The sequence below is a fragment of the Salvia hispanica genome, chromosome 5 (assembly GCF_023119035.1).
Source record: "Salvia hispanica cultivar TCC Black 2014 chromosome 5, UniMelb_Shisp_WGS_1.0, whole genome shotgun sequence".
NCBI lineage: Eukaryota > Viridiplantae > Streptophyta > Magnoliopsida > Lamiales > Lamiaceae > Salvia > Salvia hispanica.
In genome coordinates, this window is record NC_062969.1 from 6261987 (window position 1) to 6289806 (window position 27820).

Below are 27820 nucleotides of genomic sequence, written 5' to 3' on the forward strand. Positions count from 1 at the left end.
AGTGGGCCGTAGTTATTTAGACCCGGCCCATAAACCTCAATTATTTTTGGGATGCTCATTAGAAATTAACCCTTTGAATAATATGGAAGAGATAAAGAGATAAAATACATACTCATATATTGTACAAACTTTAAATTTTTTAACATAGAATCAACACAATATAAAATTTCAAGATTTTGATGTCAACACAATGTCAATATGGTGTCAACCGTTGACACTGTGTTGATATTTTTCATTGTTGTTATTTTGTCATCTGTTGACATTTTATAATGGTCCAGATTATAGATTAGAGTTTGTACGATATTTAGAATTTGCATCACATTCATTGGATAACAAAAAAAACAAATAATACCTACATATACAAGTACTACTACCGTTATAATAAAATCAATTTCTAATCTAAAACGCAACACTTGTATATTAAAATTATCAATACAAAAACATAATACCATGGGAATACGAATATCGAGTATTAGGTTTACCCGTACCCGACCCCAGGGGCGGAGCTAAGAATTTGTAGGGAAGGGTGCAAATTTATATACGAAAGAATTTTAAGAACTTGAGGAGGGGCATTTAGTGAGAGATTAAAAGAAATAAAATTTATAATGATAAAAATATACATGTAGTACTATAAGGAATGAGGAGGGGCAAATGCCCCACCTAGAGCTCATGTAAATTCGCCCCTGCCCGACCCTATATCCGTCGAGTATTGGATACCCAATATCCAATTTTATAGGATTGGGTATGGGATTGGATATTGAAATTTAAGATAAATCGGGTATTGGATAATCCGAATGGGTATCAGATATTACCCGAATATCCAATTTATTATTTAAAGCATTTTTTAAAATTAGGTTTAGCCCTTTTGGACTTCAAGAGCTGGGCTAATTTATTTACTTATTACAACTTATTAGGTTAACTTTCTTTAAACTTATATAAATAAGTCAATTTCTCTTACTCTAGGTCTCGGCTTCTCCAAACTCTTAAGTTTTACTTATTTCATAACCAACTCATGTGGTTTTTATATTTTAATTAATTTTTTTGACTTTTAAAATATATGATTGGTTGTTTCTGCAATTTAATTAAATGTGTAAGTACTTACATATTGCATAACCAATCCCCATAAATATAATCATATACTAGTAATTTAAATTAAAAGTGGCCCATTTGTTTATAGTTTTATACTACAAAATAAATGCAACATTAAAGATATTAATCAATTAAAATATTTCTACATTTATATTAATATACAAAACTTTAAATTTTTTATTAGTTATTAACACATGTAAAAAGAGTCGGATATTTGGGTACCCGATACGTCGGATATGGATACCCAGGGCAGATATTGGAGTATCCGAAAATATATCGGGTCGGATTTTGGATAGACATTTAGAAGATTTTTGGGTACCCGGTTTTTTTGGGTTGAGTATCCACGGATACCTGTATTCTCACCCCTTTAGAGGTTGGGGTAGAAAAAATGATGTATAAAACCACAAAGATGGTTCTACCTATATATTTGGCCACATAAGGTATGCAAAAATATAGCAACATATATACATATAGGTTATAACTAGTGGCGTACGACCAAACCAAAAAACACGCCGAAATAACCACTTCTTCGTATCTCAGCATCAAATCTTCCTTAAACTTAATTTAGGAATTATTGTGTAAGAAATATCCAAGTGCAGCATGAAAAATGTTTGTCAAGAAATCACTACTATACAAGGTAAAATAATTAATGGTACAACTTGTAACACCAACCATTTGTCACTCATTCTTTTACCTCCCCCACCCCATGTTCATTTTCACAATTTTGCATGTTGCATAATGAAATTATTGCCAATATTATCAAATTATAGAGAGAGAAGAGATATGCAGCCTGATCATCTATTTCCTTCAAAATTTCAAGATTCAACAAATGCATTGTTTTGTTGCAAATCCTAAAATCCTTGTTAATTTCATGCCGGAAAATGGGGATGTCCAAATTCGTCCTCCTCATTTCCTTAATCCAAACAGCATCCTCAGCCAGGAGACTCGCGCAGGAAGACGAATATTACTACCAGTTTCCTCCGCCGCCGCCATCACCGAATCTTCCCACGCCGCCCTCGGAGGTCTTCAAGCCAGGCACGACGGTGATCGTGGCTTCAATCAGCGCCGTGTTCACAATCATCTTCGTACTCCTCCTCTACGTGCAGCGCTGCAGGACCGCATCCGTCTCTCAAGCGGCCATTCCTCTGGCTAGGGTGGACTCGGGGGTGAACCGAAAGGTGATCCAGCAGCTACCACTCTTCCGGTTCGCCTCCCTCCGCGGCCAGAAAGACGGCCTCGAGTGCGCGGTCTGCCTGACCCGGTTCGAGGCAGAGGAGGTCCTCCGCCTCCTGCCCAAGTGCAAACACGCCTTCCACGTGGAGTGTGTTGACACGTGGCTCGACCAGCACTCCACGTGCCCGCTCTGTCGCTACCGCGTCCGCTCCGAGGACGTGCTCCTCGTAGACCGCTACGGTAGCCGCCACAAAGCTCTCCACAACTACCGCCTCCCCGCCGGTCAGGTCCGGCACTCCACCGCATCCGCGTCGGGGAACGAGTTGAGGAGGCGGTCGTCGTTCGATGGGTGGAGTTCGAGGAGGCGGAGGAGCGGGAATTTGTCGAGGAATATAAGCAGGAGAAGCGAGCCATTAGGGGCGCACGGGGATAAGGATAAACATCGGCTGGAGCACAAGATTATGGTGTCAGACGATGGGGAGGAGGGGCGTAGTGAGGTACCGACGCAGGAGGAGTTGTATCTGAGGTCGGAAATGCTGATGGCCGATGGGGAGGCGGACGACAACCATGACGAAGACGAGGAGGAGGCGGCGGGAGGAATGAGGAAAAGTAGGAGTGACCTTGGAGAGGGGAAGGGGAAAGAGAAAGAGGAAGAAGGAATAGTGAAGAGATTGAAGGAATGGATTCCGCAGTTTCAACAGCAGCAGAAAGCGCCTGCAAAATCAACAGGTGCTTCTACTTCTGGCACAGTTTAGAGAGATATATACCGTTTTCTCCGGTGTTGTAAAACAACGGTTGGAATTCTACCTATAAATGATGTTAAGCTTCATTTTTTTCAATTTTCTCCCTCATACATACTATATAACATAAACTTCACTTTCATAAAAAAAAAATTTACAAACCAAACATCAGAATTCATCCCAAAAACCTCACCCCACATCATTTGCTCTCACAACACTTGAGTTCTCGATGGTCCAACTACCACTCCAAGTCGGCCCCAAACATACTCATTGGTCACAGTTGTCTTCTACAGGCCACCACTACAAGTCGTTTGGGCTCTTAAGAAAACACCAATTGTTATAGACCAAACACGAAAATTCATCCTAAAAGAATAGCTAAGAGATAGAGCTTATTTAGTTTATAAACCTCACACTAGTTGCTCTCACAACCGATGTGGAGCATTGAGCAATGACGAAAAAAACACACATTTTTATTGGGTAGTCAAATAGTAAAAGTGAAATGGTTTACATAAAAACTGTATACACTTGAAGTAAATTGCTCACTACGCATCCTAAAATGTAAAATTTCTGCATTTGCAATGTTTCTAACCACTCTCCTAAAAATAGATAGCCGAAAACAATGAAAACACAAAATCAAGAATAAGAAACCCCCAAAAATAGAAAGAAAAATAAAATGAAATTGCAAGCTCACAACAAACCTGAGACCAGAAAGAATATCAAAGCTAATAATTCACAAACACGAAAAAATAAAGTCCAATACTCATCTCAAGTATGGAAGAATCGCAGTTGCGTCGCCCCCCTAGAAACTCGGGAACTTGCTTCTTTTGTATAAATAATGCATCCCGTGTGCAGCGACGCCTGAAATGAAGACCGCATCGGGCAAGTATACGGAGAGATAAAATGATACCATACGAATTTGCAACCGTTGCTGATGATCTACGTCAGTCGTCAGGGGAATGTGTTCAGAATAGATGGAGCGACATCTTGAGCTTGTTCTGTTTCCATTTAGGCAGCTTGTAGAAGGTGGCCTTAGACATCCCGAACTTCTCCCTGAACTCACCCGAGGACAGATACGTCTGTAGAAGGAGAGACAAGTAAGTACATAACTGAACGAGCTCAAGATTGTTTAACTCACGAGGTATGTAGTGGATTAGCATGTGTTATTTTTATATCCAATTTACCTCTCGTTTTGTCACATCAATGTCGCTGACTGGATCAGTCGATGTCGTCTTGAGACGCTCATATGGATATAAAGTGAGTCCCTCCTCGTCCTCAGCTTCATTCTCCTTTGCATCTTCCTGTATGGGCTCTGGCTTGGTCTTGTGGCTCGGATCTACGGAGTTCTGCCTGGATAGTGGCTCGGGTTTCGGTTTGGGTGCCTCGGGACTCGCTTCAACGTAGAGGAAAAAACATTTCAACGAACATCTCCAGACAAAGAAAACAACATTCATCCTTAAAAACTCGATAAAACATACCTTTATTCGAACGAGGTAAGACGAATTGCCGAGCTGGTGGCACTTTTTCGAAACTCGAACTCAGGGCAGCTATAGACGAAGATCTCGGGCCGTTTTTTCCGGAATCCGGTGTCACAGACTTGGGATAAACCTTTCTTACCAGTGGAGGAGGAGTTGACATATTTCTTGCATTGGCATTCTCAAAAGTCGCAGCCAGAGCATTGAACGCCGGAGATCTGCCTCGCACACGAGCTCTGTCCGGGCTAGATGACATGCTTCTTGGACGCTGTGATTTCTCGGGTGCAGCAGACCTCCCTCCATATGAGACAGGCGTTCTCCTTTTGGGTTTCTATGATGGGAAAATTTGTCTCTTAAATTCCAGCATAAACCGACTTCATTATCCAAAAGAGAACGAACAAGAGAAAAGAACGGCTTACATCCAACACTGGAGCGCCTCCATTCTTAAGAATAGTAAACTTTCTCTGGAAAGAATTGCCGTGCATCTGTAACCATATACCAGTCAAGTGAGTGTACGGCGAAGATCTGAAATTGAACTAAGCTAAGGCATAAAGCGGTATGACTTACTGCAGATTTTGAGGAGTCCCAGGAGAAAAAACGAGTGAAAAACGGTGGTTCACCTCCTTCCATAACAATATACACCGGTGCTTGAAGTGATAATTTCTCATGAAGATAATCGCGCTCCAGAAATTTCTGTTGAGTTGTAACAACATAAACTACGTATCAACACTATCTCTGATGGCCAAGAGAAAAAAAATCCGTACTTTATAAATTATCTATGCTAGCTTAAATAAGCAGAAAATCGAGTTAAATCTTACCTCCGCAATACTTAAAGCATTCAACTTATTCTTAGTGTCCACTTGTTGCCCAACCCAAACGTAAACGTCAGCGTGGCAGTCGAGAATGAATATATCTTCTGTCATTAGATCATCCTGGTCGAAGTTATACACCTCCGTCACCTGCAACAAAGTTTGTGACCAACTCTCATATATCCAGTGGTTTTGAATTAAAAGTTAAAAACATCAGAATACTAATCAAACTGCATTTTGTTTCCTCCGAGGTAATATATAGATAGTGTACCTTGAGATCTCCTGAAACCAGTAGGCGAGATCGTTATAAGAGCAAACAAACTAAGTTAGATGGATTAACGAGGACAAAACAAAAGAAGAAGACAAAAAAGGTGTAAATCAGTATGCAGGCGGCATACCCTTTGTCAAGGTGCATGAAAATAGATGAGGATCGCTCTCGGCTTCTCTAGTAAGTTTCTGGCTTGGGTATTCAGACTTTCCTCCTAACAAGTCCCAAAACTGCTCGTACTCGGCACCTTCCTTGAGCAGTTTAGACTGTGCATTTGGCTGCAAGAAGTTTGCGGCATGTGAGACAAACCAAACATAAATTTGTATGCAACCACAAAAACATTCTAACAAAAGTTTCGAACTTTTATAAGATCAAGCTGCCTCTCGACGAGTTCTTGGGCTTCAGGTGTCGTGAGATTCCCCGACCATGTAAACACAGTGGGCCCGCTAAGCAGTATGTAGCAATAGGAGGAATTCAACGACGAAGCGACCTGAATCCGTTAAGAAATGAATTTACGTCGCACTTGATAGGGAAAGGAGGAGGTGAAAGTAAATGTAGTACAGGGCTTACCGGTTCGACTTGAATTGATTGCATATTTTCAGGTCCACTTCCCTGAACCCGAAATAATGCGAGTGCTTCATCATTATATGTATCATCAGGAAGTTCCTTCTCGGCAAGGTAATTCTTGTAGGAGCTACTAAGACCACCCTGGTAAAATGCAGACGAAATCATTTCATGGCCTTTATGAAAAAATATGAGCTGAGGTCTCTCTGTTTATGTTAGTGAATTCTCAGACCTTGAAGACGATGAAGATCTGAAATATCGCAAAGAACTGGATCGGTTCACTTCCTTCATAGAAGCGAGCCTAGTGAGACATGAAATTGAACAATTAATACAGGTGTTGGAAAGAGAAAGCGTCATATATAAATGAATAAAGGAAGATAATATGCCTGAGTAGGTAGGAACTTGAGAGACTCGACCATCTTGGTTGCCTGAGAAACTGCCGATATCCTATCTTCCTACAGAGAGTGATTCGCACTATCAGTAAGTCCATTAGTAGATATCTGACCACTGGAAAACTCAACAGGTTGAAATTTCTAAATAAAATAAAGGGGAAACTGAGATGTTTTTGCCAATATGAGTGCTTCACCTCAACACTGAGCTTCCCGATCCACGTGCCAATTAGTTGTTCTTCTTTCTCATCACCGGCATAAGAATATTGGAAAATATAGCAGTCTCCACTGTAGAACTTGGATAGATCAGAAGATGAGAGAAGAATCTTTTCTTGACCTTCGACACGCCAAACCTGGGAGCCGGAAGCAGTAAATTAACAAACTATTTAAAGCAGTGAAGCATGATATACAGATAATGTAGACGGAATATACCCGCCTTGTCTGTTTGCAAATCACCTGTAAATTCCCAGTGCAGTCTATATGAGGTTGAGGTTCCTCCTTGGGTGTTTCTGCCTTGAGAAGACCCTTCACGTTAAGCCCTTGCCTCTTCAGGAGTGCTAGACATATCAAATTGGAACCAAAGATAAGAACTCAACAGATAATTAAGTTATATAATCTGGCAAATCTCAATAATATCAAGCTACCAAACAAAATGTGACAGGAGATAATGTGTACATATTACTAACCTGCAACTTTCCCTCTACCATCTTCAGTTACAGCCACGTTGTTGTTCGACTGGGGCCATGAGTTAAACTTAGAGCGAAATGCCACTGTCTCAAACCCCTCAATCACACGAATCACGTGAGTTCTTGGTCTATCTTCGCTATTCAGTAATTCCTATAAGCAGATGTGCAAATATAATTGACAAGAGTAGGACAACAAGTCCAGATGAAATATGTTAACTAACTCAAGCAGCTGGACTTACATCAACAGCACTACTTGCAGCTTTCCTTTGATCAAGAGAAGTATTTCTCCCCATCCAAACAAAGACTTCGCTACCACAGTCAAGGATATAGCAATAGTATGTGTCCAGTAAATCCCTCGTCCAGGTATCAGCCTCGATAATTGTTCTCTCTCCTTTATCAACCCTAGACATAACACAAAAAAAAATTGTGGTTGTGAAAGGAAGATTGCTTATTGTTTATAAATTTTCAATAAATAAAGGGACAAATTTCAAAAAAAAAAAAACCACTAGGTGAATCAAAATGAATGCAGCTAGTAGAGGAAATTAAATACCGGAAAAGCTTAGGTGGAGCTGCATCCTTTCTCTTGAGTTCATCAGAAGCAGATTTCTTTGGAAGTGGAGCAAAGCCACCAAAGAACCCCCAAAATTCTCCTGTATCAGCATCAGCCATCATTTTCCCGTCGTCTGCAGTCAAAAGGAAACAACCTTCAAGCATTCGTCTACGACTCAATAATGAAAACCTAAAACACCCGATTAGTGGCATAGTTACCAATAGCTGCGATTTCACATTTTCCATCATGATAAGTATCTTTAATGTACTGAACAACTTCCAGAGCTTTAGCCCTCTCTTGAATGCAAGAGTTGGAGCCATTAAATTGATAGATTTTGGACTTTGTATCAAGAATGAAAATATCTTCATGATTGAGTGAGGATCGAGCAAAAGGCACCTGTTCAATCACAACGAAAAGAGTTATACAAATACACGTACTGGGAAGATAAGTCGTTAATCGCTATATGTTAACGAGGGATGACAAGCTACCTCTTTCACATGAACAACATGCTTCCCTTTACATACAAACAAACGAGTCTGGTGCTCCTCAGCTTCAGCGTGCTTGAAACCTGAGGCAACTCCACCTTCTACGGGTATTATACATGGCTTGAAATGAGAAAGGAACTTCTCTGTTTCGTGACCTTGCACTTCTCGGTATTGAACAGCACGCCCACCCAGCGCTGCATCCAACTCAATAGTTTTGAGCGCTGCAGTACCAGCTTCATCCTGCAGGAGAAAATACTCACAGAATCAGGAAATACAGTAACAGAGGGTAAAGCCGTGAAGGAGGATCATATAAAGACTTTACCTGACTGGTGTCTTTCCCGAGCCAATAATGAATATCGTGGTGTAGAGCACCGGTTTTTAAGGCTGTGGTCTGCAGAAATGGAAATATAGGTCAGAATGAAATAGATATGTCAAGCATAGTCACAATAAAAGAGCATAAAAATTGAACTCGATAGAAACTAGAGTAGCATGCCATCTAATAAAGAAGTTTTCTTGCAGCCAATGTCAGCGTATGCCATCCTTTGAGGGCTTGTTTACTTTGGGGGTGTTTACTTTGATTGATAGGATAGATTGATAAAACATATGATTATGTATTTGAAGGATAACATGGTCAAACAAATTCAAATTTAGTCAATCCAACAAAATAAATGGTGGCATAGCCTATATTCATTTTATCTATTCATCCATCCTATCACGCATAATAATTCGTGGTTTACCAAGATGGATCGGAAGTTTGGGGTTTCTTGCCCTTGACAATTTCTATCACTTGAGCTAATTTGCTTGATTCATGTCCCATTGAAAGGGGAGGACCGGGAAAATTTTACTAACGAAGATAAAAAAAATATTTTGTCATGTATCTTATCAATAATGAAAAGTAAATGCCCCTTGAATGCTTGAGGTGTATGGTTGACTATAAAAGGGGAACTTGAGAACATATAACGTTAGATTTCATGGAAGCAAATACAAGAGCTATTGCAAAACGTAGAATTAAAGAAATTGAGCATCTAGCATCTTAACAACATGAAGAGACTTAACCAACCTTTAAAATCACATAGGAATCTCCAGTGCAAAACTTTCCATGTGAAGATTTTGGGACTGGAACGGGACAAAAATTTTCAATTCGCCATATCTCAGTACCACTAGACTAAGTTAAGGTGAGAAACAAGTACAGAGCCTTGATGTTGATTTTTAACAGAAGCAAAGGAAACAGGAAATGGAACTAGGATATACTGTTAATGTTGCAGAAAATAGCACAATCAATAAACGTATTTAAAGGGAAAATGCCACATTAGCATGAGGATACGCCTTTTGTCCTGCACCCTGGAAAGCAGGATCTAAGTTTTTCATTGAAACAGCCATATTTGTTCCTGCAACTCGTACAACGTTGTAGATTCACAAACTCGACCTGAAAAAAAAACTATAAAGAAACTGTTTATTGTCAATTCATAAATAACACGTATGTAAAAGAAAAGCCAAGGTGGCAGAAAACATGACAGAGCCTTCTAAAAGCACGATTTTGCTTAGATAATAGAGAAATGAATACGAAGAAGCATGATCAAAACAAGTACTTGAAAAGTGCAGAAACTAGCAAACAGACATAGCAGTTGATGATTCTCAATTTAACTTGCTAATAATAAGCAATGATCGCAAATTCACAATAATTATACGGAACAGGCTAAGACCCCCTAAAACTTGCAAAAAATATGGCAAGACCCTTATTAGAGGAGTTACCCAATACAATTATAGTCCAAATAACTCCTACTACTAACTGCTGAGCCTCCTCTGTCGAATCATGAAAACAAGTTCAAAGAGCTCGCCCAAATGTAAAATGTGAAATCAATCAATTGACTACTTTGAAAGCATCTTAAAGATTGTGGGTTTCAATCCAAATCTATTTAAAACCAACACTTTCTCCAAGCTCCAAACCCTTCTTGCATCCGCTTGGAATAGCTACTCTCCTCAATGCACATTCATCAGCTATGCAGCATCTGAAATCAGCTAATGTTGTGTTGTTCAATAAGTTTACAATACACCATCAACACCATAAAATGGCAACGAAACTCAACCCAGAAGTTGCATCCAATGCTGAAATGACAGTTTCTATCTTCAGCCTAATGTTCTGCTTCATGTGCTTTCACTTGCAGGTATGCTGCACAAATCCATAATCCATTCTGCAACTAAACTTGACATCTGTCTCTGTGCTTTCGAACCATCTATGCCAATAACCTTCTGGATAAATTCCTTACAGCATAATTTGAAGCTAGAACATACTCATACATCCCAATCCAATTTGATCCATATCGATCGAAAGGTCTACTATAAATCATTCATCACTCCAAATAAAATAAACAGAGGATGCAAAATTTCAAACTAAACAAATCAAAATTCCTTCACTCACATTAAAAAAAAGACAAAACAGACTAATTCTTTCCACCAGTGTCTCGATTCTCCAATTTCTCGGACTCACTGAATCTTGAATTTATGCCTCGTCACATCGAGTAAAGACAAACCTTTTTATATCGTATCGATTCAGCAAACAAGACAGCTAACATTCAAACACCTAGACATAACAAAGCCTCGAATATCACAGTCTCCAATGCATCATTACTAGTATATTTATATCAAGCAGCAGCTTCCCCGATCACCAAGACTCAATTTTTATCATCAGTCAAAACGCCAACATTCATTAAGACTCACTGAAACAGTCAAATGAAGTTGATAGAAGCAGAGAAATAGATTCAATTAAGCTAATTAATTACCTTCTTAATCTCCTGGTGTTTGAATTCCTCGGCCCACTTGAAACGAACACAAACAGATCCAATCTAACAAGTCAACAAAAAGCTCAATCAAAGCAAGAAACCCCAAAAAAACGACGGGTCCTGAAAAAAAAAACAAAGAATTCCGAATTATGTGATTTGAGAGAGAGAGAGAGAGAGAGAGAAGTGGAGGGAATGATGATGAGTTGCCTGACAGGCGTGCCTATCACTAACATCAGCTAAAAAAGAAACCCCTTTCGCAATACAGTAACATATGAACTGTAAAGAATCATCTAATCCATTATTGAATCTATGACTAAAGAGATTAAAGAATTAATCCCTTCTTACTTTTACCTGTTTCTTTTTTACAACAAATTTTATTACACAAGAATTCCGTAAAATTGACGACGAGGAAAAGACATGAAAATGTGGCCTTCTTAATTTGGAGGGACGGAATGTTTAGGCTGTTCAAATTACTCGATGTTTAAGTTTTAACTCGTTTTATAAGAGTGTTTATAAAGGGAAAATGATGTTTTGTGAATTTTTCTAAATGAAACAAAACTCTTGTATGGCAATCCATTTTGCCTCCTAAAAAGTTGTTATTTTTATTTTTGATATAATCTTTATTCTTAAAATATTGTATACAAATTATATTGATTATTCTTAAAATATTTCATGCAAATTACGTTGATATTTTTGAAATATTTCATGGAAATTATGTTGATTATTCTTGAAATATTTCATGCAAATCTAAAACTAGTATTCGTATATTTAAATAAAAAATTATTGTTTTTTATATAAAACTTGTCAATATTTAGTAAGTATACTAACTAGGGGTGGAAATACGAGTATCCATAGATATCCGATCCAAAAAAATCGGATATCCAAACCCGAAAATCACTAAAATGTTTATCCAAAACCCGCCCCGATATATTTTTGGGTACTCCAATATCCGCCTCGGGTATCCATTCCCGACGTATCGGGTACCCAAATACCCGACTCTTTACATATGTTAATAACTAATATAATAAAATTGAATATTATATATTAATGAAAATATAAAAATATCTTAATTGACTAATGTCTTTAATGTTTTATTTATTTTGTAGTATAAAATAAAAAAATAATGGATCACTTTTATTTTAAAGTATATGATTATTTAATGCAAAATGACTAAACCTAATTTAAAATATGCTTAAAATAATAAATTGGATATTCGGGTAATACCCAATATCCATTCGGGTTATCCAATACCCGATTTATCTTATATTTCAATACCCAATCCCAAACTCAATCCCATAAAATTGGATATTGGGTATCCAAAATCCGGCGGATATCGGGTCGGGTACGGGTAAATCCAATACCCGATATCCGTATTCCCACACCTAATACTAACTAGTCCGAAAATTATAGTAATTCTGATTTTTAATACCTGGGAATGTATTGCAAATGTAAGTTGTTATCATGTTATGTAACTAAAACAAATAAAATAGTTAATTTATTTGCATGATTTTGGGATGATAAATTCATAAGCTTGGTTCAACGAATGTATCGCATCATATTTTAACTCAACATCATATTATCAAATTCGCCATTTTAATAATATTTATTTAAAAATAAAGTTATCATAGTTTAATTAATATAGCTCGTAATAAACGTTTCTAACCGAATTCAGAGGTTTGAAAAACTATTTACGTTGGTTCCTAATTTATCAATCGTATTAATTAATAAACTTGAAACTAAATTCAAAGAACGAATATATGTCCTAATATTAACAATTTCTATTAATTTAGATATTATTGAAAAACTTGTGTCACACAACTAATATTACTATTATGAGTTAATTTTATTTTTCAATTTGAAGACTATTAATTCATAATCCAAGATTCCAAATGCACAAAAATGTGTATTCGAAATAATAAGTTGGACTTGATTAAATTGATTTAATTGGATAAAAAAAATGATAATATAGGGGGTGGCGACCGGCCATGACTAATGGTAGTCCACAAAGGGGGAAATAATCGCATTTTTCTTATAGGATTAGCCAAAGCAAAGATGCTCTTGCCTCACTGTCTCTTAATATGGGACCCATTTGTACCACTTTATTATCATACTATCAATCTTATAATATTATTCTTTACGTAATTATAGTTGAATTTCTAAACTAGCGATATAATTGGAGTAATATTTTTGTCCATTTTTTCTTTTTTAGTGGCTACATTTGTTTCATTTTCGTCTTGGTATTTTTTGAATTTTGTGCGAATTCAAATGGTTGATTGTTCCTTTGTGCCAATTCAAATGGTTGAAGATTTGAGTTCCATTTTTAATTGATTTTAAGCATGGTTTGAATATGGTTTCCTTCTTTAATGATCAAGTTTATTTTTAATTACTTGATTATTAAAAATATATATGATCCATACAAGCGGAATATGGGGTTAATTTGTTTTCATTGTTTTGATTGAATCCTTATACCCAAGTTTTATAATACTCCTAAGGAGTGATCAATTGCTAACTCATTATTTAATTGCTAACTACAATTAATTTAAGGTCATAGAATTTTAGAAAATGTGTGGTCTACAATTTGCCACATGTAATTTTCATTTTTATTAATTAAATAAAAAATATAAAAAAAAAAACTCCAAATTAGGGTTTCGGATGAACATGTCAATATAGTGTTCCGAAAATATCAACACAATGCTTTGAAAATGATAACTCATTGCTTATATCGACATTTTACATGTATTATATCGACATATTTTATATAGTATGTTGACATTTCTTGCATTTGCGAAAAAATTAAAAAAATTGAATTTTTTTTCAAATTTTGACGTCGGAACATATGCATGTAGGATATCGTTGGAATCCTTATAAAATTATCTTTAGTTTGATATATGTTATATGAATTTACAGTTTTGAGATTTCTTTTAAAAGTTAGTTATTATTAAATTTGTAGTTAATTGACATTAATACCCCTATTGATATTTTTTGGAATTAATTCTATGGCCTTATTGACTTTTTTGTTATCGTATTAACATTTAAGAGTTGATGATCTAGGCCTTTAATTTAAATATCTAATGACTATTATTTAGATGTAGTTAGCAATTAATATTGAGTTAACAATATAACTATCTCCTACTACTAGTAGTATCTACTACACAAATGAATTGTGCATTTTATGAGGTTGTAACTTGTTCATGTTACGAGTTTCAGACTTTGTGGTATGGGAAAAAGGTAAGATTAGATAAAATTTGTAAACAATAAACTCGTTGGGTAATGCAATCCGCAATAGAACACTACAAAGAAAGGATAACAACCAAAAAAGATTATTTTGTCCCTGATACAAATTCTAAAATATCATTCTATCTCATATAAATCAAAGATTCCATTTTTTCAGAACATTCAGACATTTTTTTTCATATGTAAACTTTTCAAGCGTATTTAGTTTTTATAGGTTAGGGGTCGAAATGGAAAAAGAACTAGGACAAAATTTGAGCAAGAAATATAAGAATTTGTGGTATAGAATGAGCTTCATGCAATGTTTTAAAAATCGGACCGGTAAGTGAATCGGTAAAGCTATTGGTTCACCGTTTAACTAGTCGATTCAACTACTAATCGGACTGTTTTATTAGTAGCATATATAATTAAATATATATTATATAAATATAGGGGATTGATCAATTGCTAACTAATTAGCAATTTCAAATTAAGACCAAATCTTAGCCATTAGATTAGAAGATCTAGTGATTAAAATAATGTCATGGATTACATTTTTAATTAAGAAAATTAATAAATAAAATTAGAGGGTATTAATGTCAATTCTCTCTCATTAAAATCATCTTAAAACTTTAAATTTACGTAACTCTCTCGATTTAAATTATTTTTTCGCAAAAAATATATCAAATTAAATATAATTTTATAAGGATTCCAACGAGATCTCAATTGCATATGTTCTGACGACGTTTGGATGATGAAATTTGATATTTTTTTTTTTAGTTTTTGTAAATGTTGATAACTAGATTTTTATCAATAAATACATCAAAAAATTTCAATATAATGCATATAAAATCTCAATAAAACCATGTAAAAATCTCAATAAATATGTGTTGATATTTTCTTGTACTAGTGTTGATATTCTTATGTCATATTGTTGATATTTGTAATACACTATGTTGATATAAAAAAACATTCACGAAAATTATCATATGATAACATAATGACGATATTACCCTTTTGTTGATATTTTGTCTACTATTTATTGAAATTCGTAAGGTTCAATCTCATTCACTCATTTTAAAATTTAAGGGTGGAGATTTGGTCTTGATTTTGGATTAGGATGCTATAAGCAATAGAAGATGACACTATAAATATATACTACAAATTTATAACAAGATATGGTTGAATTTTGATCAAAATCTATATTTATAACATTTAAATTTAGTGAATTATTAAACTTAGTTGATGGTAAGTATAATGAGATTTTAATAAGTTATTAATATATACTAAAATTATTAGTAAAATTTATAAATGATTATGTCTACACATACGTCGATATTAAGATTGAGTGAATGATAAAATACTAGTATTAAAGTTTAGTAAATTACTTATACATATAATATTAGAATAAATTAGTTGGTTTAAAAATAATAATAAACAACATTATTAAATAGATTATCGAAATATATAATTAAATATTAAATAAACAAAATTTTACTAATAAGTACTATAATTAAGGTGATTCAAAACAATTGAAGGGTACAATAGTAAAAGTGTTGACCTTGCATCCATTTAGGTACAGGGTTCGAATCCCTTTAGAATCAATTTTGTGAAAAAGCCTTACAATTGAAAAAACCAGTCCAATCGGTCGGCTAACCCGATTTAAAACAGCTTAATGTGCTAGTGGTTTTATATGCTGAACTAGACCAGACTAGCCACCTGTTCGCGGCCGGTCAGGGCCAATTTTTAAAACACTGTTTTCATGCAATCAGATAGAATTTATCTTCATAGCCCATGCAACCACGTGAAATAAATGTCCAAACAGGTGAGTCATAAATGTCTCACGGACTTTTCCAGATATACTTGGTCTAGTGACTTTGTTACACTATCCTACCTGGTCGGGTGAGCCACGCAATTTTTTGTAGATCTCTATCTCGTCAAGTGACTTTGTCATTGTATTTTACTATGTCGGGTGAACTTTTCCATCATATTATACTTGGTCATGTGAATACATATAGACTTTTCCAAAGACCTCTAGTTTACTTGTCGAGTGAGTCACACAAACTTTTCCAAAGACCTCAATCTAGGTAGGTGGTCAGACTAACATTTCTATAAATCTTTATTTGGCGGGAGGTCTCTGTCAACATATTCTATCCGGTTGGGTGATGCCCAACATTTGTTATTAGTATTTTTTTTTATTTCTCAAGGTACCCCTTTTGCCGTCACTACTCTCGCTCCAATAGTTTTTGCCCAACTGTTAGCGCACTAAGCGGTAGGAGACTGACCAAATGATAGGATGAATCCGTAACCTTATGCTTAAGAACGAGGTGTTGAACCACCATGCCAACCATGTTGATTCGTTATTAGCAGGAGCAGGAAGTACTATTTAACATAACAAGTGTGAGTGTTTCCCCGGAAGAGATCACCTCATATAAAGCATACAACATTTTATAATACACTACTAAATATTTGACAAGTGGATCCCATTTTATGGTAAAAAAGTTATTTCTAAAAATTTTCCTTCACTTTCTCACTACTACAGTAGATCAAATTAGTTTTGTTATTTCATGCAATTTTGCTTATTATATGCAATCAAATAAGTTACGTAACTGTTGTTTAAAATATTTAATAAGTCAAATTTTATTTACTTCAAAATATTTATATAAAAAGATTAAATTTTTATGAATTCTAAAAATTTAAAAAAAAATATTTTTTATTTCTTTTTTAATTTTATTGAGATTGTTTAATTTTTAATACTCCCTCCGTCCAACTTTAGGAGTCCCGGTTGAGTTCGGCACGGGTAAAAAATATAGTGGAATGTGGGTCCTACCTTTTTATATTAGTTTTATAATAAAAGGTGAGTGGAAAAAGGTTAGTGGAATGTGAGGCCTATTACCAATTATAGAATATTCCAACCGGGACTCTTAAAGTGGGACATCCAAAAATAGTAAACCGGGACTCCTTAAGTGGGACGAAGGGAGTATCTGTAAAAGATGTCGATCTTATATAAAAATGTACTTAACTAGAAGTTGACCAAATTTCATGTTTTATATAGCTATTATCAATAAACAAAATAATATACAAAACATAGTACTCTATAAAAATAATTGCAAAATTTTAATTTAATTAAAAAAAAGTTTGACGTAATTAGTTAATTCTATTATAATGAGACCGGGTTTTAAAAAAATATAGTCAACTAATTATGCCAACTTTTTTAACTTAATAAAATTTTATAATTATTTTTATAGAATATATATAATAAAATTTTATTTATTTATATTGAAATAATAGCTACATAAAACATGATATTATTTTAACAAGAGTTAACAAAATTATTTTAATTAAATATGGTATGTATCATAAAATAAGATCCACTTGTAAACTATTTAATGGTGTATTATAAAATATAGTATGCAAATGTATGAGGTGATCCCTTCCTGCGTTTCCCATAGTTTTGAATAAATCATTTGTAAAATATAATATTTCATCAATAATATTTTAATTATATATTTTTTTATATTTCTCCTATTTTATTAATTGTGTATTAAATCTCTTGCTCAACTAAATATGTTCTTGTGGGATGATACATCATTCTTCAAATAACTATAAATAACATAAATAATCTCTTTATAAAAAAAATTCAATTAAACACAAGTAATTTAGCGCGCGTTTATTATCGAGTTTTCCGATCTTCTTTCATTCTCGCGAACGGGAAAAGAAATTATGGGTGGCTCCGCCGCTACGACTTCCGCTTCCGTACTGTTCTTTCTGGCTTTGATCTTTGCTGCTTCAGTCGCTGCCGATGTGGGAGCAATCACCGGTAACCATTTCTCACCGAATTTGCTTTTATTTATTTTAATTTCGTGGAATTTGGTTTTGTTTACTGAGAGGTAGTGCTGGGCTGCGAAGTTGTGGTATGTGATAAATTAAGATAGAAAAAATTGGTTTAGATAATTAGGTTTATTGATTATAATCTTAAGTTTGTTTGCACTATTGATTGGAGTTCACTGTCCTTGTGTGTGTTTATATAGTCATGAGGAGATTAAGGTGTGGGGGAAATATTTCATGGGATTTAGAATTGGATTACTTCTTGCTTCAGTTCCAATTAGTTCAGTACTCATATATCCCATCGGCCCAATCCTGTAGTTGATGATTTTGGAAGATGACATGCGGTCTTGTTTCCGAACTGTTTTGGTAATTAGGGTTTTTGAATCCTAACGTCCTTAGCTAAGTTTTTGAATAATGCTTTGGATGCTGTAAAGCTATCCGGATTGCATATAGCTCTGAAGGGGCTAGTTACGCCTTCACTTATCTATTGATGAGAATTTAGTGACGAATTTTGAGGGTTCCATGTGATTTATGGTTATATATACACGTAAGCCGTGAAATGTTATCTGATATTCTCTTGTCATACTTGCAGGAAGTAATGCGGAAAATTGTCAAGTTATAAATGCCACTCCTGGAGTGCTGATCGAATCTGTTCAATCTAAAGATATTGTGCGCTGTGCACGTGTCAATGTTTCTGGTCTATCAAGACTGAAACTCGGGAGTTATTCTAGTGCCCACAGGATCACTTTGGTCCCATCAGATAGCATACATGAGAAATCCCACAAGAAAATTCAAATTTGTTTACACAGGTTTAAAATGAGACCGGTATTTCTTAATCTCGTCTTTTAGTTTGATGCCTACTGAGCCTCTTGTTTTTACGTCTGATGCCTACTTAATCCCGCATGTAATATCTTCTGCAGAAATGCCTCACTTGGACTGTGTCAATGTGAGAATGGTTACTGGGATGGTATCCATGGTGGAATATGGAGCACTACAATATCCCCATATGAAGATGGATTCATTGATGTGAAGTTTGTTGACAACTTGTTTGGTTCAGTGACCGTCAGCACCAAATTAGGTCAGACTTGCTTCTGCATATCGTAGCACTATTTCTATCTTCATCAGCATCCATGTGTGTGGGTGTGACTCTGTCACATACCACTATACTCATTTTCTTGATGTTTCCTATGGGCAGAGTTCCATAGCTGGAGGTTAATTTGTTTAGCCATTGGTTTCGTTTTATTGCTTCTGGCACCAATTGTTAGTAGCTGGGTTCCATTTTACTACAGCAGTTCAATGGCCATTGGAGTTTGTCTTGTTGTCATAATTGTTCTCTTCCAGGTACCTTCTTTAGTTGAACCTTCTTAAAGGATGCATTTGGTGCCTGAATTATCGTTTTTATCAGTAACCGAATTTCAGAGAATTTTTAAATATTTCTAAGGTTCCAGTCCTCTCTCTCTGTGCATTCCTGTGCAGGGAATGAAACTGTTGCCAACTGGCAGGAAAAGTGCTCTCTATAGTACCATTTGCGGTTTGGCAGTAAGTATTTCACTATGTCTGATTACTACATGATTATCTTGTAGTATGATTTTAAAGATGCCCCTTCTCTCTTTGTTTTCATTCTCTTTTGAAATAGATGTTCTGATGCACTGATACTAAGGAAATGTATTTCAGCTTGGAGCAGGGTCCTTTTTACTGAACAGATTGTCTGTATTTGTCAATTCTGTTCTTATCAACTTTGGCATCAATCAAGAGATGCACAACCCTGTAAGTTTTTCTATATAGATCATGTCATGTTATTTCTTTTTGATATTGACGTAGCTGAAACCACTTTTTTGGGGTGTCCAGATTATATATTGCATGTATTTGATAGGAAAATTGCTGTCTACAGGTGCTTGCATTTTTGCTAGTTGGAGTTGTACTGGCTGGGGCTGCTTTTGGCTATTGGCTTGTACGGAAATTTGTTGTTGCTGATGATGGAAGTGTGGATGTTGGAGTAGCCCAATTTGTGAAATGGGCTTTACGTGTAGTAGCTGTGACTTTCATTTTCCAGGTTATTTTATACTCTTATAAGTTTTAATCATGCATGTGCTACAGTAGTTGCTTGCATTTGCTCCTTTTTGCAACAGAGCCCCGATGAGATAAGTAACTATCACTGTATAACTTTATATTTTCAACAAAACCAGCTGTAATGTTATAACTGGCCCACCATCTATTCGCTTCTTTCTATAACTATGAGTTTTGCCAATGAGTTGACACCTTTTTTTGTATATTTAGTTCATTTAATTAGCTTTTTAGATCAAGATTTTTCAATACAATCTTTTCATTATGCTAGAATATCAATCCCTTTTCTCCTAAAACATCGTGATGTTGTCTTTCCTTTTAAAGTTTTCGCAGCTTTCTGATTGTTGCCAGCTTATTACTCCGAGCCTCATATTTTTAGTTTTCCATTTGAGCTTGAAAATTTTATTGGTGTTGTTTACCTTCTGCTTTTTTTGGAGGATGATTCAGCATTTAACTATTTTCTTTGTTCAAATATTCAGAGCACACTTGATATTCCAATGGCAATGGGACTGCTGATATTATTTTCTGGATTATACTTTTCTCTCACTTCTTTTAACTGGCTTGGCTTCAGGTAAACACAGCATGGTTTCTGTTAGTTAGTTATTTACTTCCTTTCTTCTTGATGAATGTAATTACTGATTATTGTTCTTAGTAAGTGTTCATGATAAAAGCTTTGTAATCCAAAAGTGTACATGCACCTGGGTCTTGACTGGCACTGCCCCCAGGTGGCTGGGGCAAGCGATATTCAGGGGTCGCTGGGAAAGTACAATTTTTTTATATAGAGACTATAGAGTAGAAGGAAAGATAAAGGTCTATATTTATCGTCACTTACCTTTAGTTAGTGTGTCTTTTGACATTCTCAAAAGAAAGTTCGAAACTAGTTAATAGATGTTTCTGCTGTTGTGAAGAGTAGGAGAGATGAAATGTCGATATATGTGTCTTCTGACATTCTCAAAAGAAGTACTGTAATTGATAGCCTATAAGACTAAGTCTTGATAATCTTACCCTAAACATGTATAGCCCGGTGCACCCCACCCTCCTGACAATACGTGTATTAATTTAGTAATTGATATTGTTACACAATCTTTTGATCATATGGCTTTGATTCTAATATTTGGTTTCGAATATAATTGTTATATTAGAAATGAGTGACCGTCATTAATTGCAGAGAAGAAAAATATGTAAAAATTGTTAGGTTAAAATGCTTCTATTTCTATCCGCCAGAACATATTCTTAACATGCACTTGTGGTACAGTGATTCAACATTTTCACCAGACTTGAGTCCTCCAAGAAGAAGAAGTGTAAGAGTAAGTAAGACTAAGCGCGCTGAATTCCTCAGAAGGTCTGAAACCACGGCCCCCCGAGGAAGTCTGCAGAAAAGTTATAAGGGTTCACCTACATATACAAATTCTCCTGGGAAAGGTACCCGTTGATGGAGCTTAGTCTCTGCGTTCTCGTCTTTTTCTTTGTTTTTTCTGACTATCCTTCCAAAGGATTGCGTGCTAACATTTTTGTGTCCATGTGTTAATGGATGGATGGATGGATGTAGAAATAGAAGGGAACAATTGAACTCTATTCAATAATGCTGAGTTATAGGTAAATTAAAATATACCACGTGTTTTGATGATTGAAAATTTCCTGAAAAAAGGTGCACGTTGTTGATATGATAGTTTGTTCAAGTTGGAAGTTGGCTTTGTATGGGTGTAGGTGAATTATCTGCATCATATTATCACATCCAGTTCATTATTTATCAGAAATGGACATATTCGAGCTTGATTTGCTGTTATTACTTTGTTCAGCTTGAGTATTATGCTGTTAACAACAATTTATTTCTAAGACAGATGTGATCTTTTTAGACCATTAATTATACGTCAATGTCAGTTCAAATGATTTAAAACAAGTAACAGATATTGAGGAAAATTAACTGAGGAACTGATTAAATAAATGGGGCAGGGAATTCTGATCCATTAAGAATGAAATTAAAATGAAGTTAAAACTGTCATATATCTTAATGGAAATTTGATCATTCTTAATGGTTCACCTATCTTACTAGTTCTGTGCCCTATAGCGCAAGTCTCAATTCCCTGCCACTTCCCAACTGCCTTTGCCATAACATAACGATTTATTTTGTCATTTGTTGCAGGTGTGGAGAGTTCAGTTGACTACTACTCGACTTTCCACAAAACGCCCAACAAAAAGAAATATTCCCAGGAAGAATGGAAGGATTTCACAGAGCGAAGTACGCGCCAGGCTGTTGCAGAGTTGGCATCCTCTCCCCAATTCACTGATTGGGTCGTGAAAAATGCAGATAGAATACAGCTCCAGTCAACAGAGAGAAGCTTCAGTGAATCTGTTGGAAGTGGGTCAGATTCGAATGAGGACAATATTGCAGCAAGCAGTAGTGGCAGAAGCGGTCTATCGTGGCGACGCCCATGGTAGATAGAGCATCATATAATGTACCTGCGCCTTTTTTATCTCATTATTTTTCAATCTTACTTAGCATCAAGTTTATGTATATGGTAGAGATTGTCATATTACTGGTAATATAACATAGCAGAAAATTACTATCAGCACAAATGTAGTATTACCTTTGTGTGTTTACTTTTGAAATGAAATACTACTGTTTTGTATCTGAGGCTCTGAGTATATGTCTGTTACCAAAATTTGTACACCAGGAAAGTGGGATAAACAAAAACTTAAATCTTTTATTCTTTGTTATTGCGTGGAAAGGGTAAAATAGGGAATAAGGTACCATTATTTCTTTTTCTTGAAGGAATACATTATTGATTCTAAAGAATACTAAAATTCTGATTGACTGGGTGATAAGGTTTACTAGTATTAATTGGATGTTGGAAGCAGATGCTGCTAGCCAAGATCATTTCTTGGGAAAATCATAGCAGTAGTAAATTTTAAGTTTTTGAGTTGCATGTACTCCATATTTGATGTGGGCATGATAGTAATATTCCACCTGAGATCCAAGAATTTGGATATCCTCTTTGTAATTTAAAAAAGTCCTATATACTACATACATTTGCAACTTCTATTAAAAGCGTTGCGGAATTGTTGTTATATTTTTTTACCATTAATCAATCTTCTAAATTTCTTATCGTACATAAACTGAAATGGCATGTGTTTGTGTTTATAATGAGTAGTATAGTAGATGCAATTTGATTGTTACGTGTCGTGAAGGAGTGTTATACAATTAGACAAAATTTAGCTGGAGATTCCTCCTCCTAAATAGCAGCAAAAAACAAGAACAATGAACCGAAAACTGACCAGGTTCACACCTATGGATCTACATGCTTCATTACTGAATTATTAATAAAAACAAATTCCACCAATCCATTGATTGGAAACAGTGCTAAGATTGCTACTATCATATTCTCTCCCTCTCACCTTATCCCCCCCTCTCTCACTCTCACCTCAGCTAAATCTCTGCAACGTCCAATCCACGTGGTGATCACCCAATCTTCTTTCCATCATTTCAAGAATTTGTCTTTCACTAACCTCCAAGATTTACACAAGGGTGGTCTCTTTTTTCCTTTTTTTTTTTTGTGTAAAGTTGTCTCACCATCCCAAAGAATGAACCTTTTCCAAGATTCATTTTCTGGGCCCTGAGCATTCTTTGATGATTGTAATTGGTTAGGAATATTCGTAAAGTTGGGAATTCTGTTTCTCTCTCTTTGTTGGCATGGGATTCCCTTCTGATGTACAGAAAAATGGCGGCGGAGGTGGGAGATTGAACACACTCGTCAGGAGGAAACAGGTTGATTCTAAGCATGTGTACTCTTCTGGGAGTCGCCAAAATCAGTTGGCCAGGGCTCTCACTGCACCTCATCTCATTGCCATAGGTAATCTCTGATTCAAGAATTAGTACTTTGTGTTCTCTCTCTGTTTGCTGCTTAACCATTTGAGTTTAGCTAATTGATATAATTTGTTGTTGCCTTGGCTTGAGTGAAGTTTGCTTTGATTCTATTAAAAACGTTGAGTTATAAATTAGACTGAAAATGGAAATATGTCCTTGATCATCGTACTCTTTCTTTTGTGTTTATAATCCCTTTCATTATGCCTATGAGAATGGATTTTGTGTTGCTGTTTGTAGGAGTTGGTGCAACAATTGGTTCTGGTGTTTATATTCTGGTTGGCACAGTTGCTAGAGAGCATTCAGGGCCAGCTCTTACACTTTCATTTCTCATAGCTGGAATAGCTGCTGGCCTTTCTGCTTTCTGCTACGCCGAGCTTGCTAGTCGTTGCCCTTCTGCTGGAAGTGCCTATCACTATTCTTACATATGCATCGGAGAAGTGTAATTACCATTTCATCATTGTTTCATAATGTCCATTTTCTGCTTTTAAATCCTTTATTACTAATGTCAACAGTAATTATTTTTCATTTCATATGATCAACATCACAAATACTCGGTCAAAGTGGGAGTTATGGTGTCTAATATCTCTGCGTAAACCTTGTTCAATTTTTGCAGCGTTGCTTGGTTGATTGGTTGGGCGTTGATGCTGGAATACACCATAGGAGGTTCAGCAGTGGCTCGTGGTATATCCCCAAATCTGGTATGCTTCTCTTCTATCTCTTGATTCTCTATTAAGTTTTGTGGATTCATATCTTACAACACAAATGTCACATTCATCAAATGGTCCTTCATTCCCTCAAATCATGAGAGTTAGATGTCTTTTATCCATTGATAATCAGTTTTCACTGAAGTTCTGCTACTATTATGATATTTATAGCAGTGATAAAATTTCGGTCTTTTCTACATTAGGCCTTGCTTTTTGGAGGTCCAGATAGTCTACCTTCTTTTCTGGCTCGCCAGACAATCCCCGGATTTGATATTGTTGTCGACCCATGTGCAGCCATCATAGTCGTTTTGGTCACTGCGCTTTTGTGCCTGGGAATTAAGGAGGTCTCTCTCGAATTATCTTCACATAAGTACACGAATATTCCCATTTTCTGAACTTTTCTATTATTATCTCTCCAGAGTGCATTAGCCCAAGGGATCGTTACTTCTGTGAATGTATGCGCCTTGGTCTTTATCATCGTGGCCGGTGGATATTTAGGCTTCAAGACCGGATGGCATGGGTACGAACTCCCTGCCGGGTAAGTCACTTTCCATCTCATTTGACATGATTTGTGTTTCTTGTAAGGTGATACAAGGTTGCTGATCTATTTTACATCTCCAAAAGATACTTTCCCTTTGGGGCTAAAGGGATGCTTGCTGGTGCTTCAACCGTCTTTTTTGCATATACAGGGTTCGACTCCATCACAAGCACAGCAGAAGAGGTAATGGTGTTTATAACTTTGCCACGACTAATGGGAACTCGATAGTAACTTTTTCTCTATACACAGGTGAAAAACCCTCAAAAGGATCTGCCAATCGGCATTGGGTCTGCTCTATCCATATGCTGCACCCTTTACATGTTGGTTTCTGCAGTCATCGTTGGTTTGGTACCCTACTATGCAATGGATCCTGACACCCCGATTTCCTCTGCATTTGCTAGCCATGGAATGCAATGGGCAGCGTACGTACATACTCATCGTGGGGAAAGGTTTATATTTACCGAGCTCCTCTTTACAGCATTGTTTTTATTTTATCTTTGCGCAGGTATATCATTACTATTGGATCTTGTACTGCTCTTTGTGCGTCGTTGACAGGGTCTTTGCTTCCGCAGGTTTCATTTTCACATTGTTTTAGGTTGAGAATTGGGACAATGCAAACAAATACTAGATGATTATATCTTTTTTTCCCAAGTAAATGTTCTACTCTTTGCATTCTTACTATGCAGCCGCGGATATTAATGGCAATGGCCAGAGACGGACTGCTGCCATCGTTTTTCTCAGATATCAACAGAAGCACACAAGTTCCTATTAAAAGCACGATTGTGACCGGATTCCTTGCCACAATCTTGGCCTTCGTCATGGATGTAGAACAATTGTCAGGAATGGTATGCTGCTACCACTTTTGCCAATTCTAGTCCATTTAATTACGAGTTATATTATGTTAATAGTTGTTATGTGTAACATAAGTTGATTTTTATCAAGAAAAAGAAAGCTACGTTTTGGAAATATAAGAAAACAAACCTTCGATCACAATGGTGTTGTTAGCATGACCTTTCCACTCAAATTGTTCGAGTTTTCAGGTTAGTTTGGGAACGCTTCTTGCATACACGACTGTAGCAATTTGTGTGCTGATACTGAGATATGTTCCACCGGATGAGGTGCCATTTCCATTATCTTATAAGGAAGCAATCGATTCAGTTTCTTCGCGACGTGCCATCAGCAATAGCCCTGCCGACATCTGCGTGGAGCACCCGAAAGTTTACTCCTTGAATACTCCATTTTTAGTCCGGAAAGAAACAACATCTATTAGATGCCCTTCTATAAATAGGGATTGGAACTGTAAGTTCGTTCGACTGCTTCTAGCATGTTCTTTATTTCTAATGATCATATTAGGTGATGCTTATGTTTCTTCTGCGTGTTGCAGTCCTCGTGAACAAAAAGAATCGGCGGAATACTGCTGGTTGGGCTATTATGATCACGTGCATTGGCATACTTATATTCACTTGTGCTACTTCATTCTCGAGCCTCTCAAGGTGCGTGGTTTCTGTCACAGTTGTCAACTTTTAACTTGAGAGTGCGCTTCTTGTAGTCGTTTTGACCCGTGTACTGCTGTTTCTCTACATATGCCAGCATTCTCCGAACTACATTTTGTGGCATTGGTCTGCTTCTCCTTCTCTCGGGTCTCATAATGCTCACTTTCATAGATCAAGATGTCGCGAGACATAATTTTGGGCAGGAAGGAGGTAGCCTGTTAGTTAGTCATGGCTTTGATTCTTTTGAAACACATCTAAATTCGTTACCCTGAGCGGTATCTTCTCATGAGCTGTTGTGTCACGTTCAGGTTTCATCTGTCCGCTCGTCCCACTGCTTCCGGTAACTTGCATTCTCATCAACATGTACTTGTTAGTCAACCTCAGGTGAGTAGTTTGATGCTGATCTTAAAAGTTGATGAAATTGAAATCCATACGGCGTGTATTCGGTAGTGTTTGGATCGGGATCTTGACCTGTTTGAGAATCCGACACAAGATTCCCCTACTAAGAGTTTGGAGTTTATGTCTTGTAGTGCGGCGACTTGGACCCTGGTCTCGATATGGCTGGCGTTGGCGCTGCTCGTCTACGTGTGCTATAGCTGCAGGCGAAGCCCGTTGAAGCACGCATATTACGTTCCCGCGGCTGATGTGGATGAAATCTATGAGGCATCAGCCCAGGCAGGCCACAATTTGAATGTGCATTGATGATATATAGATTGATAGTGATATACACTTAACGAGTGTTGTTGCCCTCACGATTGAAAGCACTGTTGTATTAATTGAATTTAGAAATTGTACATATCTTCATTTTTTGTAACGTAATACGCAACCTATATTCATTATGAATAATAGTACTCTCTACGGTGCATTTCATAAACTTTATCTGAAATTTTCTACGAGTTGACATTATGCAGAGTAAATTATTGCCTAATGTTCTTGCACATTATTTTCGACGAGTTGACAAGTCAATAATTATTTGTTGCATCTCCAAATCGAAAATGCTACATTTGTCATTGCATTGATACATCTATACTAAACATCTTTAACATTGTTCTACTTTCTTTACTCCTTTAACAATCTAATCGATTAAATAAATGAGTAATATCTAGTCGTTAG

General features: G+C 36.2%; 4 protein-coding genes across 5 annotated transcripts; 3 read left to right on the forward strand and 1 right to left on the reverse strand.

Moving 5' to 3' along the window:
• The first annotated feature begins 1970 nt into the window (after nt 1–1970).
• LOC125189297 (RING-H2 finger protein ATL43-like) lies at nt 1971–3017 on the forward strand. Its single transcript, XM_048086588.1, has one exon. The coding sequence runs from the start codon at nt 1971–1973 to the stop codon at nt 3015–3017; it is 1047 nt and encodes a 348-aa protein (XP_047942545.1).
• Nucleotides 3018–3451: 434 nt separating this feature from the next.
• LOC125188673 (villin-4-like) lies at nt 3452–11210 on the reverse strand. The gene is made up of 23 exons (XM_048085668.1): nt 11006–11210; nt 9550–9663; nt 9286–9385; nt 8548–8616; nt 8229–8465; nt 7959–8136; nt 7741–7873; nt 7430–7592; nt 7191–7341; nt 6961–7061; nt 6702–6857; nt 6502–6570; nt 6348–6416; nt 6122–6259; nt 5913–6041; nt 5682–5829; nt 5555–5565; nt 5293–5433; nt 5042–5167; nt 4894–4959; nt 4478–4805; nt 4184–4392; nt 3452–4078 (listed from the first exon to the last, which is right to left on the reverse strand). Exons 2-23 carry the CDS (start codon nt 9603–9605, stop codon nt 3965–3967), a joined length of 2892 nt encoding a protein of 963 aa, XP_047941625.1. The 5' UTR covers nt 9606–9663; nt 11006–11210; the 3' UTR covers nt 3452–3964.
• Nucleotides 11211–17879: 6669 nt separating this feature from the next.
• LOC125188507 lies at nt 17880–22739 on the forward strand. The gene is made up of 10 exons (XM_048085376.1): nt 17880–18035; nt 18636–18852; nt 18964–19121; nt 19239–19384; nt 19520–19582; nt 19718–19810; nt 19935–20096; nt 20587–20678; nt 21363–21529; nt 22251–22739. The coding sequence occupies exons 1-10, from the start codon at nt 17939–17941 to the stop codon at nt 22544–22546; spliced, it is 1491 nt and encodes a 496-aa protein (XP_047941333.1). The 5' UTR covers nt 17880–17938; the 3' UTR covers nt 22547–22739.
• An 823-nt stretch (nt 22740–23562) lies between these two features.
• Nucleotides 23563–27586, forward strand: LOC125188506 (cationic amino acid transporter 2, vacuolar-like). Of its 2 annotated transcripts, XM_048085375.1 has the most exons (15): nt 23563–23633; nt 23754–23958; nt 24210–24411; nt 24586–24670; nt 24880–25020; nt 25096–25214; nt 25301–25397; nt 25464–25636; nt 25720–25786; nt 25901–26059; nt 26255–26513; nt 26599–26707; nt 26805–26917; nt 27016–27091; nt 27238–27586. In XM_048085375.1, the coding sequence occupies exons 2-15, from the start codon at nt 23799–23801 to the stop codon at nt 27407–27409; spliced, it is 1932 nt and encodes a 643-aa protein (XP_047941332.1). In that variant the 5' UTR covers nt 23563–23633; nt 23754–23798; the 3' UTR covers nt 27410–27586. The 2 variants fall into 2 exon arrangements, with proteins under 2 accessions (XP_047941332.1, XP_047941331.1); XM_048085374.1 differs by lacking the exon at nt 23563–23633 and having other exon boundaries at nt 23645–23958.
• Nucleotides 27587–27820: the final 234 nt, after the last annotated feature.